The sequence below is a fragment of the Acipenser ruthenus genome, chromosome 10 (assembly GCF_902713425.1).
Source record: "Acipenser ruthenus chromosome 10, fAciRut3.2 maternal haplotype, whole genome shotgun sequence".
Lineage (NCBI taxonomy): Eukaryota > Metazoa > Chordata > Actinopteri > Acipenseriformes > Acipenseridae > Acipenser > Acipenser ruthenus.
The window spans coordinates 4,143,912-4,163,285 of NC_081198.1; the positions used below are offsets into that span (position 1 = coordinate 4,143,912).

Genomic DNA, 19,374 nt, shown 5'->3' on the forward strand with positions numbered 1-19,374 from the left:
GTAACAGTACTGGGAAGGGATATTCAAGCCATGAGGTTTATGGGATATTGTGTAAAACTTTTGCATTCTCCTTCATGCATTTTTCATGTGACCTCTTGAAGTAGATTGTGGGGACAAACCTGAAGTGCAGCCTTGACATATGTGAAATCTGATGTTTTGTTTTCATTAATAGCTTAGAAATACATAAGATTTACTGAAATAATTCTGTTAGCTCAATGTACTATAAACATCATCTAGTTATGGCTGATTGGTGTTAAAAGCAGATAGTCAAAAGCGTGCTTTATAATTATTGCTAGCAAATCCAGTATATGGTTGGATGTGCTCTGGCTCGCCTCAACCTGCCCCTACATATTGTACAAAGAATTAATTCAAGTACTAGTTGACATTTTATATGGCTGTTAAGCTGTTCTCTGCTTGGCAGAACATTGGACTCGGATTCCCAGGGTAATCGGTTCAAATCTAACATGAGGCACAAGTGCCTCGTTTTCAAAAATATTGTTTTAATTTACCTTACAAGCCTATAAGGTTTGGCTTTGAATCCAGTTCAAGTCACAAATGAAACCGAGTTGAGAATCACAACTTATCACCAGGTCCACATCACAAAATGTAATAATGTGTTTCACGCAGCAGGGGAGCCAGCTTTACTCTTTGTGCAAGTGTGATAATTCATTGAAATGCTGTGCTGTCCCTCTTTGGGGACTGGCTTCAAATCCAGCTGATTCTTTCAAAGACTTGGTTAATGTACCTTAAAATCAATGAAAAAGCAAGCTCTTCAATAGAAGTGACATGGCACAATGGTCTAATTCATTAGCTATGTACTATTCCTCCTCACAGGACTGGGTTCAAATCCAGCCGATTCCTTTCTTTATTTTCAACAAACGGTCTGTCTGTTACAAACTACATTGTGAACATGATACCTGCCTTTATTTGTACCAATATTCAACAAGCTTATATTTGAATATTCAATCCAAGCCTTCTATGTACATTTTGAATTGCATTTGAATAATCTCTTATGTCCTCTTGCTATTATTATTTATTTCTTAGCAGACACCCTTATCCAGGGCAACTTACAGTTGTTACAAAATATCACATTATCAAATCTCATATTACAGATAAGAGCAGTTCTGAAATACAATAAAGTCAGTAGTAAATAGCTATGTGATTATGGCTGCATATACCGGAATACATGATTCAAGTTGGTAATTTGGGACGACCCCTTAAATCAATAGAAATATTATGTTTATTAAAGTACTTCTGAATTTACATTGTTATTTTATATACTTATTTATTTTGTTCATTCAAATGTTTAAACTGAATAATTCAGGAAGGATTTTTTAAAATGTGAAAGGCAGGAAATAGTGGAGCTGCTCCGGAACTTGAGCTCTGGCTCCAGCTCCGCGTCCGGAACTGGCTGCAGGGCTCCAGAACCGGAGCATGGCCAACCTTAGTCCAGTGCATTCTGCTTCTTTGAGTTTAGCTTAATATAATTCTGGTTTCCTATTTCTTTGTGTACCATTTAAACATATTTTCAAACAGTATTAGTTTAACATAAGCATCCCTGCCTGCAATAAAGTAACCCGCATTTGATTATCATTAAATGCGCATTTAGCGCATATGGCAAGTCATTAAAGCCTTCATCAAAGCAGGCCAAGCATTAAGTGGTTAACTGTTCCAGTGATGAGCGCCAGCTGCACAGGCAATTATCTCAGACACCTGTAAAACCCTGGCTTCCTGCTCACGAGGCCGTTTGTGAATAAAGCACTCGGAGCAGGAAATTCGCACTCATTTCTGAAGAGGTTCCATTGACTCAACTGCTTTCCAAAGATCTGTCAAGTTTCAGATTAAGATGGTACAAATGTGGGATTTTAACCATTTTTTTATCCTGGAGCACCCAGTGGGTTAGTGGGTTTTATCATACCCAACACTTTCCTATTGTTGACATTGGATCCTAATATCCACACCCCACTCAATCACAGCAAGTCCTCAGCTCAGCTGGTCAGAAACGACTCAAACTGAAAGTGGCGAGACCTGCTGTAAAAATAATAGGGCGTTCTGATGAAGAATCCCAGTCAAATAAGTACTCGTATTGTATTGCAGCATTTTGTAAGCCCCTGGAAATGAGCAAGCCTATAAAGCACTCCCTCATTATTCCGCTATCTGACCAGTGAAGGGCCCGCAGTATTGCATATGTAACAGTCACTGTTGTGTGCACTGCCGTTAGCGATTTTGTCTCCTGTCAGTGAATACAGACAAGCCTGGCTCTTTTACATAGCGGTGAAGATGCTGTCTTGCACTGTGCGGGGTCGCCAGTTCGTTCTTGGCCTCCGCTCTGTTACATACTTATATTAACTGCATTGTGAAATACTGTTTCTTACCCACTTAATCCAGCCAGTGTCCATTAATTTAATACACCAGGCATCATCAATCTATTTCTGTATTTTTCAGTGGAAGTGGAGCATGTTGCTTAATGTCCTAAGGAGACTCATTGTCAGCATCTAAAAAAGTCCATTAGTGTTTGACTGAGAATTGGGTTTAGCAATCTGATTGATATTAATAAACATTAAAATCCCTCATTAGTCAGAGATCAGAGACAGTCAATGATCACTTTACAGGCTGAGTTGTTCCACAGAAACTAGCCAAAAAAACATTAATACTTACTGAGGATAACCAAAAGGGAATTGATCTGGAAACTCTGAAGAAAAAGAAAATTACAATACTGCCCTCTGGTGTTCAAAAGGATGTGGGCTCATTCCAGCTAGTTTGAAAATATTGTATACCGTACATCTCACAAGTAGAAACTGCAAATAACATTAAATAGGCCACACTAAAAAAAACATTAGTCCAGCTGACACACGTTTCAAGCAGGCGCGTGTGTTGTGTGTATATATAGTATCTACACCTCTCTCTGCAGGAATGTGTGTGTATATACAGTATCTACACCTCTCTGCAGGGATGTGTGTGTATATACAGTATCTACACCTCTCTGCAGGGATGTGTGTGTATATACAGTATCTACACCTCTCTCTGCAGGGATGTGTGTGTATATACAGTATCTACACCTCTGTCTGCAGGGATGTGTGTGTATATACAGTATCTACACCTCTGTCTGCAGGGATGTGTGTGTATATACAGTATCTACACCTCTCTGCAGGAATGTGTGTGTATATACAGTATCTACACCTCTCTGCAGGGATGTGTGTGTATATACAGTATCTACACCTCTCTGCAGGGATGTGTGTGTATATACAGTATCTACACCTCTCTCTGCAGGGATGTGTGTGTATATACAGTATCTACACCTCTCTCTGCAGGGATGTGTGTGTATATACAGTATCTACACCTCTCTGCAGGGATGTGTGTGTATATACAGTATCTACACCTCTCTGCAGGGATGTGTGTGTATATATAGTATCTACACCTCTTTCTGCAGGGATGTGTGTATATACAGTATCTACACCTCTACAGTGATGCTCATGAGAAGTAGCCCCAGAGGAACACATTCACAGTGAGCAGCAGGAGAGCGTTGATGTTGCAGAAGTTTCTCCAGAACGGTTGCTCCTCAATGCAGGTGAGCTTCTTCTCCTGCTCCGCTCTCTCTTCCACACTCATCTCCGGCTGGGGGCTGTTGGACAGGCCACACAACCAGAGCCCCAGCTTCTTCCAGGCCGGGGGCTCTGCTGAGAGAGGGACAGCCACAGCGGTGCCTCGTTAATGGGGTTAAATAACAGAGCCACTGGTTATTAGGGGTGTGCAGATACTTGTATTTTATCAACTAATTCCCTTGATACCCTTTATTGCCCACCACTACCTTCAAGATCTTAACTTAAACTGCCTTAAATGAAATACCTGCTGTGATTATTCCTAGTTGTTTTTTCTCTCTCTCTCTCACTCTCTCTCTCTCTCTCTCTCTCTCACCTGTCAGCTGTGGCTCCTCATTCTCTAGGCCAGCAGGTTTCTCTCCGTTCGTTTGGGCAGGGTCAGAGGTAACTGCTGCGGTTCGAGACCAGGGGTCATCATTCTCCACAAGGAGGGCTTTGCTGTGTCTTGTCCACCAGGTCATTCGAACAAGCTGCGTGAACAAAGGAGAGAGGTTGCATTCCATCTGCATTCACAATATTTCATTTAATATCCGGTTTAATATCCTATTGTATGTGTTTTGTGTGACCGCTCTGCTCTTCCAGACCCACATACTATGCATGTACAGGGAGATTCCTGTTTTCGCAATGCTCCAACAATGTTGAGAGAGAGAGCACTTCTCTAACTTCATGTTAGATAAACTGAACCCAGAACCACTCAAAGATTTAAAGCATGCAGACATCTGTGCAGAGAGAGGACTGTAGCTAACAAAAATCTTAAATGTTGTGCACTTCCATTCGTCTTAATTGAAAGAAACAAAGGTATTTTTATTTGAATACATGATTATATGGTACTACACTAGGTTAATTAAGCCGGTTTACAGGCCATGCTTTCAGTTATTCTTGCACCTGGAGTTCCCACCCCTTCAATGGCTTATTTTCAGTTATTAACTAACCAGCTGCTTCTCCTATTGACTAACCTAACGTAGTACCAACATTGTATGTAGCCAATGGAAGTGTTAAACAGGCACAGTTACTTTGAGATAGGGTGTGGAGACACAGCTAAATCCAATACTTCAGTTCCTGCAATAGACTTTGCCGCTCTAAAAATCCTGCTCCAACAGAGAACTAAAAACACATCTAAATTGCTCTTCTAATTTCAAAAGTGCTTTTCTGATGCTTTCAGGGTAATTGGGATCCTCTGAATACAAAAACATTAAGTCAAAAAGAAAGAGGTTTTGAACTCCACTCAGCAAATTGGCCAAACATCTCAAGCATTTCTATGACAGGTGGCACAAGCACAGGAAAGGGTGCTCTGCAGATGTGGATTTACATGCTTGGAATAGGAATGGAGAGTGCTGCCGGTTTCGCATTGAACAGCAGGTGCTGCTTGGTACCTGAAGCCAGGGAGATCTGTGTTGTCTTTTCAATAGCTCTTCAGCATGTATTGTACTGAAGAAATGCTGTGCTCCACTTGACAACAGAGTGATCGATTACTTCCTGGTATCAAACATGCTCAAATCTTAGTGGGGGAAATTCACAAAGCCCTATAGTAGGCGTTCAACATTTCTGGTTCAGAGCCAGACCGATGACCAGGGAGCTGAGTGCCTGAAGCCCTCAAAATGAGTCCATAATCCCATCCACATGGAAATATGTATCGTATCACCGCTTGTGTGTTTTAATGTTTCTCTTACCAGGTTATTGGTGAACTGCAAGCTGCAACTCTGATTACTCTCGCTAAGTCGCTTTGGCAGTATGGGCACAGTTTTTACTGAAGGTACTCACATGTTGGTCTGGAATAGCTGGAGTGCACAGGCTGACCACAGTGATGACCCCAGCAGTCACAGTGAGCAGGATCATGGCGAAGTACAGATAATGCACGTCCTTCACCAGCGCAGGCCTGTTATCTACCTCACCACAAGAAGGCACTGTGTACACAAACTCCATGATCATCCTGATGAACCCAATCATCAAGCCAATCATCAGGCCCCAGAATGCCCCCTGCAATGACAAGTGGCCTGTCACAACATTGCAATGTGGAAAATACCACAACACAGGGGCTCACAGATTCGTCCAGCTTTATTTGGCACAAGCTTGATGTACAGCATGTAAATATCATTAAGGTTTCACATCAATAAGGCCCACAACCGGCTTGAAAAATACACTTGTCTAAAAATGCTGTGTTTAATTGAGGCTTGACAATATGCCCTTCTTTGAAAATAATAATTTGATCCTTGTCTAATTTTCAGCAGGACTATACCTAAAACCTAGTCAAATAATCCTGTGCACATAGAAGGAGGGGTGAGGTCTTACCGACTCGTTGACCCTCTTCCAGAACACCGCCATGATGAACAGAGCAGCGATGGGTGGGGACAGGTAGCTGGTGATGGCCTGAATATAGTCGAAAAGCTGCCCACTATTAGCTGACTGGATGATGGGGATCCACAGAATACTCACAACTACCAGAATAACGACGAACACTCTGTACAAACACACACATACTGTACCATCAGTGATTGCAAGAGGGCTTGTGCTGTGCATGGGAAAAACTTAAAACAAGAGCTGTGGAATATGAAGGTGAGAATAATGTACATTCAAATGACCTTTTACAGTATGGGGGATGACCTGGATATATAACATTATCATTTTAAAATTATTTTGAACAAAATATAATAGTTAACTTAAGAGGTCGAGTATTCCTGCTTGTCCTGATAAATAATCTGTCCAAAAACATTTCACATACAAAAATGATAAAGGGACCATCGATATAAAGATGTGATGTTTACAAAAAAGGGACAAGTTATATACAAACGGGTCAGCCTGTAAGGATGTAAAGTAAAATTGGGGCAAATTTGGCCCCCTAATTTTAAATCCAACATTGAAGACACTGATGTTGACATATTTGTCATTACTTATTAATATATACATTTGATAGTTGTTCTACATGAGAACTAGTAGCAACATGAATACAACACATTATATATATATATATATATATATATATATATATATATATATATATATATATATATATATACTGTATTACATTTATTAAAACCACTCAGATGTGTTGTCCAAGTCTGTGTCTAAGTCGGTGTTTTAGTCTAGACCGCTATGGCAGCTGGCAATATTAATGGGCCACTAGTTACCTGCCTACGACCATGAGTTCTCTCTCTGAGGCATTACTGCGGATTCTCTTCCAAATATCCATTGTGAAGAGTGTGCTGCTGCTGTTGAAGATGGAGGTGAGGGAAGACATGAGGGCTGCCATCATCACAGCGATCATCAAACCACGCAGACCTGGGGAGAAGGAGGAACACACACGCACACACACACACACACACAGGGTTACACTCCTGTAGCACAGTGGCAGGACACAAGGAGCTTGCAGGCCAAACACATTCAATTCTGCAACAATTGGCTATTTTCATCCACCTTCAAGTTGTATAACTACAATAAAAATAAACCTCGTCCCGACATTTGTCGGCGACCTAATGAGTTGACAAACACCCTAGACAAAGCTGTTTTACTAAATGCATTTGCAACACAGACGGAGGCATATATATATGTATCGTACGTTTGCTTGAACTGATATATATGTATATATATATATATATATATATATATATATATATATATATATCAGTTCAAGCAAACGTGCGATACAAAACCTACAGTTAAAGAACTTTACTTGACTAATAGTACTAAGCGATTCACATATACAAGGTTAATGTCTGCTACACTGCATAAGGAATACAAACAGTAACTATGCAAAGAAATCTAAATCTGAAGGAATCACAATATCTTTCCTTCATCATGTCCAGAATACAAACTAAGCGCAATGCACAGGTTCCTGGGGTAAAGGGGATATAGAGCGCCCTCCCTCACAATCCCACTGATTCTCCAAGGAGATTTTCGCTATTCAAGCTACAATTCTGGGCTCTGACTGTAAGCCACCAGGCATCCCATTAATAAACTCTAACCACCAGGCCAGACTGCCTCCTAATCCTTCAGCTCGAACCACAAGGCTATAATTGCCACATGTTTAATCCCATGACCCACAGGGGAAACTGTATGCAGTAAATAAGAAGTGTAGCTACAGGAATATGAAAGATAAGAGATGACATGTCTCTTACCGACTGGCATCAGCTCCACTACTAGTTTGGGGTAGGCTATATTTGAACAGCCCACCTTCACTCCGCAAATCCGCTCACACTCCGAGGGAACTACGCAGGCCACATCGTCTGGTGAGAGGGAGGAGGAAAAAACTGAGCAATATCTCTGAATTTGGATAATATTTAACGTTTCTGCTATTTACTATGACTTATGTGTTTGTTGTTATGGTTACAAAATGTTAGGAATGTAGAACGTTTCTCCACTCAGACCCTTTCCACAATCAATATCTTGTTGTCCCTGAACAGATAACTGTCTCTTACTTAAATATATGGAAACGATTCTAATATTAAAATCCATTCCACATGTGCAATGGTACCCCACATATCAATTTACTAACAATGCAGAATGACGATGTGGGACAATTGTTCTTGATTTTACCCCAAAACATGTTTACATGTTTCTGCAACAGTGACTGGAAAAAAATTCACTGTGGTATTATTCTTGACAGTCTCAGTTGCAGTAATAAATGTTTCATTGATCGCGCTTGTATGTAAACAGTTACCTGGGTAAAGCGCCCGGCTGATCATGCCTGGCATCACAATGAGGAACATGGGCAGCATCTTGAGGTAGCCACACAACACCGAGCCACCCTTTGCATGGGACAGGTTCTTGGCAGAAAGGGACCTCTGTACTATCACCTTCAACCCAGGGTCACGAGAGCATAGGAAAGAGAGAGAGTCCATTTCAATTAAATGTACAGCTGGGTAAACGCGTGTTCTGGGAATTTAAATTCACGAGATAAAAAGAAAGAATGTGGAGCAGTATTCAGGTAATGGACAAATAAAGAACGGTTGACCGCAGAATATTTCAAGGGATTGTTCTGGACTGCAGTGATTTCACAATAAAATATAAGTGTGATCTACAGATCAGACAGCTGGATAGGCAGACAGACAGACAACCTGTACATGCCATTCGATATGTCACTTATTTGATTAATTCACTGTTGGGCCATGTTATTCCTGCTTCCAGAACATCCCCAGCGGGGAATAGTGAATATCAGGGAAGCCATTTACACAAATACAACCATAAAACAAACCACTGCAATGCAACTGATCAGGGGAGGGTACCTGGTCCGTGCACCAGTTCCAGGTAGCCAGGACAGTGAGTCCGAATATGAGGCCAGGCCAGGGCAAGTCTCCTGAGACCGGGTCTCGGAACATGTGGTAGGCATCTGCTCGGGGCAGGTGACAGGTGGTGTTGGGCACAGTGAGAGTCGGCACAGCTTCATTGTACTTCAGAAGGAGTCCCTCGTACCAGCCCACTTTCTCAAAGCCTGCAGAGGACAGCACAACCAATCAGCACAACCCCTCGCAATTTAGTAATACTGTATCTGCATAGCACTGTAGGATGAATGTGGTGTTTCAGGAAGGAAATCTAATGGATAATATGGTCATTTGATTGACAGGAATATCCTTGCAACCATCACGAAGAGTCAAGTAGACCCTGGACTCCCACAGTCATGTCAACCTTCAAGCAGTGGCAGCTACCCATATGGGGCATTAAGGCACATTCCCTGTATTGTCTGAGTAATTACCTTAAAGTTTTAAGATAGGTTAGGGTGAGTTAATTTAATGGAATAAAGCATGTTTAATACACAACACAAAACAAACTGTTCCCTCGATTGCTCTTGTTTACACAATTACTGAATACCAATACAATCATAACCTGTCGTGACCAAACCAACTAAAACCTTTAAATTTTTTCTGTGATTGTATTACCTTTCTTTTATCTTTGTGATATAAAATCATTTTGATTTCACTTTGCTTGTTTCCTGAGAAATGCATCGTCTCTACAATGAACTGTGGGGTGCTCGATTGTAACGTAGAGGAAAAGGCAGCTTTGCTTGTTGTGAAAGTAACATTATAATGAATAGTCTAGTTTGGCTGTATTTAATACCTACTGACAAAAACTTCTTAAAGGGGATTTACTAGGACAATACAAGTATCTGCACACCCCTAGCATTTAAATTTCTTACTTATAAACATGAGGGCAAAGGCTCCCACCAGCATGATGACTGTCTGCAGGGCATCTGTGTAAATGACAGCAGTCAGGCCTCCTGCAAACACAGGGCAACAGGAATAGAAAACTAGATTTAAAAAACGTAATGTAGCTGTGTGACAGAGCTCAACAATGCCTGTATTTGTAATTAGCAAAAACACAAACCATTTGACCAGCGTGTGTGGAACTGACCATTGTGTCTTTAACTGGGGTCCTTCCTTAGAATTCTAAATCTATCAAGTTACCATTATTATTATTATTATTATTTATTTCTTAGCAGACGCCCTTATCCAGGGCGACTTACAATTGTTACAAGGTATCACATTATACATTATTTTACATTATACAGATATCACATTATTTTACATACAATTACCCTTTTATACAGTTGGGTTTTTACTGGAGCAATCTAGGTAAAGTACCTTGCTCAAGGGTACAACAGCAGTGTCCCCCACTGGGGATTGAACCCACGACCCTCCGGTCAAGAGTCCAGAGCCCTAACCACTACTCCACACTGCTGCCCATAGGTTGTGTCTTGGAATAAATTTATACAATATGTTGTTATTTTTTTAAGAAAACAAGATATTAAATAGCAGTGCAATAGGTCATAAAAACGCAATATATGATAAACAATAATAATAATAATAATAATAATAATAATAATATGGGTGCTAGTTAAGTTTGTAGTACAGTGTAACGTCGCATGTCCGACCGTCACATAACCGCCTTGATAAATTAACCGCCTTGCTAAATTAACCGCCTCGCTAAATAAATCAATAAATATTACAAGCAGGCTACGAGAGTAATGGCATTGGCAGCAAATGGAGATTCCGCTATGGAAACAGAAAGAAAGCGTTATAGCAATCAGCCTTTTGGTACATTCCCCTTTAAAAGAGGCAGGCTGTGTGCGTGTGTCAGTCAGCTGCGTGTTGCAGTGACGTTTCAATCTGCCAGTCGAGAAAGCATTTTTTTGTGCAATGTGTTTATATGATGGAGAACACGCTTGCAGATATTGGCAGCGTGCTGTTGTAGCTTTTAAATGCATTTGAATTAAACAAAGCAAGCTTCATAAATGCAATGCGTGGAGATGGCTTATAGCAAACCGCATAGCAACACTGTGTATTTGTAGCCAAATTAATGTTGTTTACGTTTGCATACTTTTAAAGCAAATACATGTCCCCATGTTTAAAGCAGTTTGCGTGTTGTTTTTGTTCACTAACCTATTTATGGATGTGTAAATGCTTTTTCTATAAATGTTCGCAAGTCCGACTTTTTCACATATACCCCAGTCCACAGGGGGTCAGATATGCGACGTTGTTCTGTATATATATATTTTTCAGTGTACAGGAATAGGATGCTTCCTTAGTTGTATTCCGGTTTTGTGATTAAAGTGTTGGATTAGTGTTATGGATTAAGAGTGTGAAGTGTTGTGGGTTACCAGCAATGGTGTAGACAGCAGTCACCACTAAGAGCACCACAGTGGAGATGTAGAGGTCCCAGCCCAGGGACACTTGGATGAAGAGACCTCCAGAGAAGATGTCTGTCTGAGACACAGACATGGCCACTTCAGTAGATCCAAATACAATGCACCACAAGGGCATTTGATTTAACACTACAAAAATACTTAGAGGGCAATTTGATAAACCTTGACCCTGTTGGGATAAGCCTCAGTTGAATTTTTGGGGGCATTTTACAGCTCAGGGGAAACACCCAGGATGAACCATTGAGGTCTTGTTAAGAATGGGTTATATATCTTTAAAGTAAGTACAAGTAGGTAACAAAATAATTCTATACATTTTTTCCGCCATGCACATCCAAACACTATATAGGTCTCAGATGTGCAGTTTTTAACATACATTATCATTTTAAAACTACACTGAAGAACTCTGCTTGAAGGCCATGCTTTTAGAACAGTGGTTCCCAACCCTGGTCCAGGGGATGTCAGGTGTCTTCTGGTTCTCTTTCCAACTGAGCTCTCACTTACTTAACTAGACCCTTAATTGAACTAATAATTTGCCTAATTAGACCTTATTAAAACGTTGCAGATTTCAAGATACTTATAAAATGTTACAGCTAGCTTGACATGTGCAATGGTTTAAGAGCTGAAAACAGTTCAATTAAGGGTTTAGTAACTGAGAGCTCAGTTGGAATGAAAACCAGAAGACACAGGGGGTCCCCAGGACTAGGTTTGGGAAACCATGTTTTAGAATGTCTTAGACTTCCAGGGTCAGTTAACCTGAAGAGTGAAATTGTCCCCTCCACTTCACTGCCTTCTTTCCTGTCACTAGCCAACCAGCTGCTTCCCCCAATGACGCTGCTGGGGTGAAATGTTAAAGGCAGTAAAGGAATAACAGACTTCCTGGAAGGGAAGGCAAGCAAACTGAGAACTTTCTTTAACCCAGATGTCATGTTTTCAAATGAAAATACTGTACACGTTTGCTATAGCATGTGTTTCTTTCAACACTGCACATGTGAGACCTACACAGTGAATAGAAGTGTGTGACAGGTACGGTTTGTGAGATACAACCACTTTAAGAGTGATGAGTTCTGGTACTGGCACAAGCAATGGGAAACATCATGCTGCAACAAACAAAAAGCCCATAGGTGATTATCACATAATTCATTAACTTGAAATACAAAACTTCAACACAAAAAAAGAAAGCAAACTGAACATGCAAACTGAAACAAAAGTTAATTAAGAGATCATGCTGATTAATACATGGGCTCAGTTAATTTCTAAGACTTACTGATATCTTTGTGAATATGTACAGGATCAGAGACAGCACAGACATGTAGATGCGGATCCTTTGTCCTCCAAATCGTTTCTTTAAGTACTCAGGCATAGTGACCACCCCGGCTGCAATATAGACTGGCACGAAAACCCAGCCCAGTGCAATGAGGACCCAGGCAGCCTACGAGGAAACAGCAGGGGTACAAGAAAAATCACAGTGAAGAAAATAATTCACTAAGCAGGACATGACTGCTCCCCATTGAGTCATTCCAGCTCAAGTGGAACCAATTCTGTGGCACCATTTTCTCCATCACATGTGGTTTATGTATCATGAAACACAGATCGAAAAATTGTGGCAGGACAGGTGTGTATGCCAAAGAAAGGCCGTGTTCACTTTGAATAGCTAAGGATACTGATGGTCTTATTATCTGGTATGATTGAGCTACATATCTTGTTTGAACCTAGAACAAAATGTGTATCTTTATAATTGTATAACTTGGTTATACTTTACAGTCATACAAACTAAAAGCAATTCTGTAAATCTTATGAATGCAAGATTATGATAAGGCGAGAGAATGTGGAAGCTTTTTGGGAGTGGTTACAATAAAGTGCAGTGTATTCCTAGAAAGAGGCTGATTAAGGTCCAGCTGCGGCTTAGATAATTATCTGGTCAAAATAAACCACTGTTCAGGGTGCCCCAAGATTGATTCTCTACCACTTGGTTCCAAAGGGTCTAAACTATGGGCAGCTCTGGCCCTTCCAGACCAGGTCTTTGATCCAGTCATGTTCCTAGTATTTGAAATGAAACAACAAAACCTTGAACCAGGTCTTAAAGCAGGTGAACTAGTGAGCTTTTGAACCCACGTTCCACTCGAAGCCTCCGACAGCTATCCCCCCAGCCGCTCCGGTCCCCGCCAGACCGATGAACAGACCACTGCCCACATTGCTGGACATCAGAGATGCGCCGATCTGAGGGGGGTGAACAGGGAAGGGAAAGGTTAGTTAAACACACACTCATACTCAATGAAGTCAACATGGGCTGTACTTCTTTTGCACCCTAGCCTAGGGTATTTGAGCTTTTGGACCCCAGAGTTATCTAGTTAATGTAATATTAATTTGAAGAGTTGATATTGTTTATTAGCTATGGGGAAAGCAACTAATCACCGTTCAGGATTTGTCAAAGTTCTGCACATCGCTATAGCCAATCTTGTGACCCCACCTAATACAAAGGCATTTCAGATAGCTGTATCAGATCAATATGAGGGCCTCGATATATTATAAAGGAATTTTTGATGTAATAGGACTTACAGGCCACCATGTCATAGATCTTCCAGCCAAGAAGTAGCCTCCCACCGTCCCACGACTTGCTCTAATGGAAGACTGGGGAAAAAAATATATCATACACTTACTCTCAACTGCAGTTAATAAGCCTGAAAAAAGGCATCTAAACAACAAAAACCAAATTAAAAAGTTTGACATCTGCAGTGTACTCAGTTTAGGTTCTTGCTTATAGTCCACATTGTTTGCCTTCTCCACTGCATTCAGCAGCAGTATTAACTAAACACCCCTTGAAACCATCTTAAGAATATGCCACTGCAACATTAAATCAATAAATTACATATCGATTTAATCCAGGAAACAAAAATATATATTTTAATATATTTATTACTGACTTATTTGAAAACTGGTGTGTGTGTGTGGAAACCATAAATGTATGTTTATTATTTTTCACATCTTGATAACTGCTAGTTGAATCCCCTTAGTAAACAATTATGGAAGTTCCGGGATCATTCCAAGCTGGCTTCTTAACTTTCAGCACGTCACAAGATAAAAGCCTATGACAATTAATTTAAGTGACATTGTAAAAATGGATATACACTAGATTTACTGGCCTGACATTTTAGTTCTCTTTCCTATACTTAAGTAGGGGTCTGTAATTTTGCACTGTTAATTCTTGAAGGCTTTGAAAGGGTTATGTTCTTTTTTTTCTGAACAATGATTGATATGATTCATCTTTGAACTACAGCTTTGTTTACAAGACATTAAGTTGATGATTAATGGCATGCTTGCAGAACTTACCCAAATTCCCACCACGATCACAAAAACAAAATATATGACAATAACAACGATGTCAGGAATCTCCAAGGCAAAAATCTTCTCCGAATCAGGGGCGGAGGTGCCCAGGGTGGCTTCTGTTCCTACGCTCATGATAGCTATGTGTGAATGAGCCCTGCCAAAACACTACTAGTGTGAACTTTGAGGCCAGCTCTCCTTCTAGCTGTAATTATTAACACGCTGAAATGCTGGTAATAATTCCCAACACAGATATTGTGAAATGCACATACAAGGAACAAACAGGAGATTCAGCAGTCTTGACAAAACTACACAATTGCAGATGATGGCTACCAAGTGAATAAAAATCACACCCACCTTGAAGATGTTATAGTTTACCTCTGATTGTATTTTGTTTTTTTTATTTCCTTACTGACAGACAACTAATGTTATTCAATTCTGAGAACTTCAATGATTTTTATATTTATTATGTTTTTAACAGGAAGATTTTTTTTTCAAAATCGACACTTAAAATATTACCATCAAAGTACAGAGGAACTTGTAAAAGGGCCATCAAAGAACATTTTGTCCCGTCAAAGAGCACAAAACCCATGTTGACATTACCTGTAATTCATAGATCACTTCACATACATATTCTGCTTGCTTACTAATTAAAAGAACTACACAATATTTCCCATATAATGTCAATGATCACCATAAAAACGGTACTGAGGATGAGGGAATTTCCAAAGTGATAAAAACAAAAGAGGAATGTGAAAAAAGAAAACAGGTAGGTTTATTTAGGGAGGATAAAGTAATGTGCATTTGTTAATTCTGCATGGATAATGCATCAAAGTCATTTAATTTCTGATGGTCTGTTGTCCTGGTAGGGTAGAAAAGAGAAATACATGTATATGGTCTAAAAGAGTGATAATGCTGTGAACATATGCAGTGAGACTGGTGTATGTCTGGAGGCAAAGTTTTACTTTGGTTCCGTGATCTATTGTGAGAAAAAGTTAACATTTACAAAAATGTATCCACAGATGTACATCAGTGCAACTTTGGGGTTCAAAAAGTTGTTACCCATTTGAAAATGTGTTAATGTAATAAGTGGTTAATATTAATTTAAATATATTATTAACAGTACCATATAATCCTGCAAATAGTTGCATAGCCTAATACTTGGGTACATGTGCCTGTTTGAGTATAAGCGCCCTTATAGCTAAAGATCAATGTAAATACAAAGTGTGGGGGCTTCGATGTTTATAAATATGCTTTACTGTACACTAGCACGATACCTTGTGACAAAAAACATTTTTAAATCGGATTATGAGTTTGTGCTTTTCATCTCTTTCCTAAAATAATCCTACACCCAGGCCTATGTGCTGATCTTGCATATAAGTGCCCTCCCACAATTACAATTACATGATTATACTGTGTGTACATTATCAAGTTATCAGAGCAACATTTCTGTAGCTTCTAATTTACTGCCTCTCAGTAAAGGAGGAATCTGAAAATGTTACATTTAGGTTTCACTTCCTACTTACTACAAACCAACAAATGCATCATCAGTGTTGTTTGCACCTTTGACCTGAAGTCAACTCAATTTTTAGTGACAAGCATTGCTCCACAGAAAAACCAACTACAAATTAATTTATTTTTAACTCAAACCAAGAATTAAAAGGGGTCATCAGCATCAGAAAATTGAAAAACACTGCTTATATATAAATGACGCAAGTGGCACTTGCTACAAATATAGGAAGACTTCGACAGCACTGAAATTAAGATAATTTAATAACTTTCAACCAGCAGTTGCGTACAGCTTGAAGTGGTCCCTATGCTGCTCAAACAGTTCATTACTACTTCTTCTTCCAGAACTTGCTGTAATCGTCTACTCTGAAGTCATCCTCAAACTCATCCTGCCCTCGTTTGGCTGCCCCCCTCTTCGGATCTCTCTTGCGCAGTCTGGCTTTCCTCTCCGCCTCCGACAGCGTGGAGATATCCACTGGCATCTGAGAAGCACAAGTACAATAAAAATACAGATAACAGCAAAAAAGTGATTGTGTTTGACAATTGGTGCCATCAGTGAAAGAATAGTCATTTGAATAACCAAAGTCAATTTATAAAAAAATAGATAAAAAGTTCTAACAAACATTGATATTTCAATATTATTATATTCTTCTGAACAGTATTTTTTGTACCTGGTGTAAGGGTAAACCCTCAATTGTCAAACTAGTTTAACAAGCACCACTACATGCATTCTCAATTGAATCAATTCCAGTCGGGTCTATTCTCACTGATGGATTTGTATTACCTACCAACAACCAGGTCACTTAAAGGGGCAACAGTACAGTAATTAACAAATAGTAATACAGGTAAGTGACTCTTAAAAGGGGCAACAGAAAGATGTGGTTGTTACGCTAGTTAGGGAGGTAACCTGATAACTTGTATTCAACCACAACCCATTGGTATCTCACAACTGTTTTCTCGGTTTCAAAAAAAGTGGACTTAAACAGTTGCACAGATGACTTCCAATTTTCAAAAGCCCACTGAAGAGTCATCCAAAGACTTCCTTACCATCAGAACTCTTCTGGGCTCCTTGTATCTGATGGTGATAGTGGAGCCATCTGGTCTTACCAGAAGGACTGGGTACATTCTCCCATAACTCTGCCTTCCACAGCGCACTATCGACGTTCTGTTGGAATCCTGCTCAACTGAAGTGGTATGGAAGGCACAAGCAGCAGGCAAAAACCTTCTGGTGAGGTCCCTTTGTATAAAACTGGAAGAGAAAATAAATGACACACAATGATAATTGATAGGATACCACGATCAGGGGTCAGGGCTGACGTAAATACTGCATTGGGAACAGCCATTATCTTAATACCATTATGTACAATACGGAGTTCCTCACTTCAGTTATAGAAGTATGACAAACCTACAAAATTACAAATTTAGGTGAGACCGATTTTTTCTGTAATTAATGTAATCAGTGTAATTCAGCTTAGATCTGGCACCTAGTCAGTTTAATAATTCTAAACAAGGGACATTATGTAACCAAGGACTAGTGTGAGTTTTCAAACCTACAACTGTCTGATAGACAGAAGATGTGGGGAAGCTTTAATCTTCATTGGATTATGAGTCATACAATTAATTAACCCATATGCATTCTCCCTGGTCAATTTGCATAAAGTTAGCAGTAGCACAGCATTAAAAAGTTGTTTTTGAGGGCCATTACATTATACAGAATTGAAAGATACAGTAATTCTATCGATAAGGTCTGGGTGACATTGAAAAGCCAACGGTTTATCAAATAAAGATTATTGTTAAATTAAACGGAAAGACGATTGGGATATCGCTATGAAGCTGACGAGATTATACATATATACATACATACATACATACATACATACACACACATATATATATATATATATATATATATATATATATATATATATATATATATATAGTTCTTCATATAAACAGTACAGTGCCGTTCTTGTTGTAACAGCAAAACATACAAATTCAGTTTACCTGTATATCAATCTCGCAGTTGCTGCTGCTCGCCAGATCCTGGGTGCAGTCATTCTTTCTTGGTCTGACTGTTTTCTACCGTATACAAATAAATATTTCACTGCAGTTTATTTATGCTTCCTATAAAACACAAACTCTTCTTCCCCACGTTGAAAGAAAATCAATACAGTATCACGCATTCAAATGCGTAAAGGGCTCTTTAAAGAAGGTCATCAACATCACGAACCACACCGGTGCTTAGTTTACATCACTCCGTCCTGCAAACAGCAATCTAGAAGTGCAGAAACTATAGTTCCGAGGGATACACTTCACCACAGTGCCTACAAAGGTACCACGAAATGTTCTTGTCAGGATAACTGAGGAAGTGAACACACATGTGTATGTTATAATTTCTGTATCCTATTCTGTGTCTTGTGTTTTACATTCTTTTTTAGGATACTGAAAATATTTCTTTATTAAATGAATTTGTTTATCATTTCTTTAATCTTTCTTACAAATCTGCTAACATTGTAAACGACAATTTTGACTTGGGATGCATTGATTTTAGTTAGGTCTAAAGTCTTACAGGCTGGCTTTGGACTGACGCTTTAGCCCAAACTCCTAGAAAAACAATTGTGAAAGATTCTGGATGCTATTTACAATGATTTATTTCATTGAGCAGTCCACACTGGAAGTAAAAAAGACAGCTTAAGAGATGCAGCTGGTTGGTTAATGAAAGCGCTGAAGGGGTGGGGCAATGTTATGTCACTCTCCAGGTGAAATGAACAAGCCGTTACCCCTTGTTGAGAAGTATAGTTATATATCTTTACACAGACAGTGGTCAGATGGTTAATTATTAGTGGCAAGCCATTGAAAAATCTTCCCTTTATATTCTGCAGCAATAAAATGACACGGTACAAGTATGTACACTCTAGACATCTGTTAACAAAACCAATTTACCTTTCTAGGAAACATCTGCCAACGTATTAACTTTTCCAAGAGGGTTTGTTGCTGCCAGTAGAATATATCGAGGCCTATAATTATTAAAATCATGAATTGCACCTCCCTTGAGCAATTGTATTGTAACGAACTGTCTGTTTCCAAGTCATTTCGGACCATCTGTTTAATGGGTCGGACTAAAAGTGCACAAAAATAGCCAAGTTGGGAAAAAAAGAGATCGGACGTCAAAAGGTATATCTTAAAAAAAAAAAAAAAATCTTTAAAGATGTTTCCCTCTTTTACATGGATGAAACAAAAAATAAAAAATCAACCTATGACAGTCCTTAATATAACAGTTTTATTATGACTTGCATTCAGTTAACTGTTATT

General features: G+C 39.4%; 2 protein-coding genes across 3 annotated transcripts; both read right to left on the reverse strand.

Annotated features, from left to right (window-relative positions):
- Nucleotide 1: 1 nt before the first annotated feature.
- slc5a9 (solute carrier family 5 member 9) lies at nucleotides 2-16,028 on the reverse strand. 2 transcript variants are annotated; one of them, XM_034023135.3, is made up of 14 exons: nucleotides 14,560-16,028; nucleotides 13,789-13,860; nucleotides 13,345-13,449; nucleotides 12,497-12,661; nucleotides 11,188-11,293; nucleotides 9,727-9,807; nucleotides 8,819-9,024; nucleotides 8,254-8,389; nucleotides 7,712-7,819; nucleotides 6,725-6,875; nucleotides 5,889-6,057; nucleotides 5,361-5,576; nucleotides 3,916-4,069; nucleotides 2-3,674 (listed from the first exon to the last, which is right to left on the reverse strand). In XM_034023135.3, the coding sequence occupies exons 1-14, from the start codon at nucleotides 14,686-14,688 to the stop codon at nucleotides 3,472-3,474; spliced, it is 2,001 nt and encodes a 666-aa protein (XP_033879026.3). In that variant the 5' UTR covers nucleotides 14,689-16,028; the 3' UTR covers nucleotides 2-3,471. The 2 variants fall into 2 exon arrangements, with proteins under 2 accessions (XP_033879026.3, XP_033879018.3); XM_034023127.3 differs by having other exon boundaries at nucleotides 2-3,677.
- A 142-nt stretch (nucleotides 16,029-16,170) lies between these two features.
- Nucleotides 16,171-19,024, reverse strand: LOC117413809 (large ribosomal subunit protein mL55). Its single transcript, XM_034023147.3, has 4 exons — nucleotides 19,006-19,024; nucleotides 18,067-18,141; nucleotides 17,110-17,311; nucleotides 16,171-16,544 (listed from the first exon to the last, which is right to left on the reverse strand). Exons 2-4 carry the CDS (start codon nucleotides 18,117-18,119, stop codon nucleotides 16,392-16,394), a joined length of 408 nt encoding a protein of 135 aa, XP_033879038.1. The 5' UTR covers nucleotides 18,120-18,141; nucleotides 19,006-19,024; the 3' UTR covers nucleotides 16,171-16,391.
- Nucleotides 19,025-19,374: the final 350 nt, after the last annotated feature.

What these genes read in the sequence shown, in the direction of transcription:
- slc5a9 (XM_034023127.3), bottom strand. Translation starts at nt 14,688, where the DNA reads ATGAGCGTAGGAACAGAAGCCACCCTGGGCACCTCCGCCCCTGATTCG. An exon ending in AGTGGAGCTGATGCCAGTCG is followed by an intron (nt 6,876 to 7,711) that starts GTAAGAGACATG and finishes CCTTCTCCCCAG; the next exon opens with GTCTGCGTGGTTTGATGATC. An exon ending in TGAGGAGCCACAGCTGACAG is followed by an intron (nt 3,678 to 3,915) that starts GTGAGAGAGAGA and finishes TCCCTCTCTCAG; the next exon opens with CAGAGCCCCCGGCCTGGAAG.
- LOC117413809 (XM_034023147.3), bottom strand. Translation starts at nt 18,119, where the DNA reads ATGACTGCACCCAGGATCTGGCGAGCAGCAGCAACTGCGAGATTGATA. An exon ending in ACTGCGAGATTGATATACAG is followed by an intron (nt 17,312 to 18,066) that starts GTAAACTGAATT and finishes TTTCTCTTCCAG; the next exon opens with TTTTATACAAAGGGACCTCA. An exon ending in AGCCCAGAAGAGTTCTGATG is followed by an intron (nt 16,545 to 17,109) that starts GTAAGGAAGTCT and finishes TGTGCTTCTCAG; the next exon opens with ATGCCAGTGGATATCTCCAC.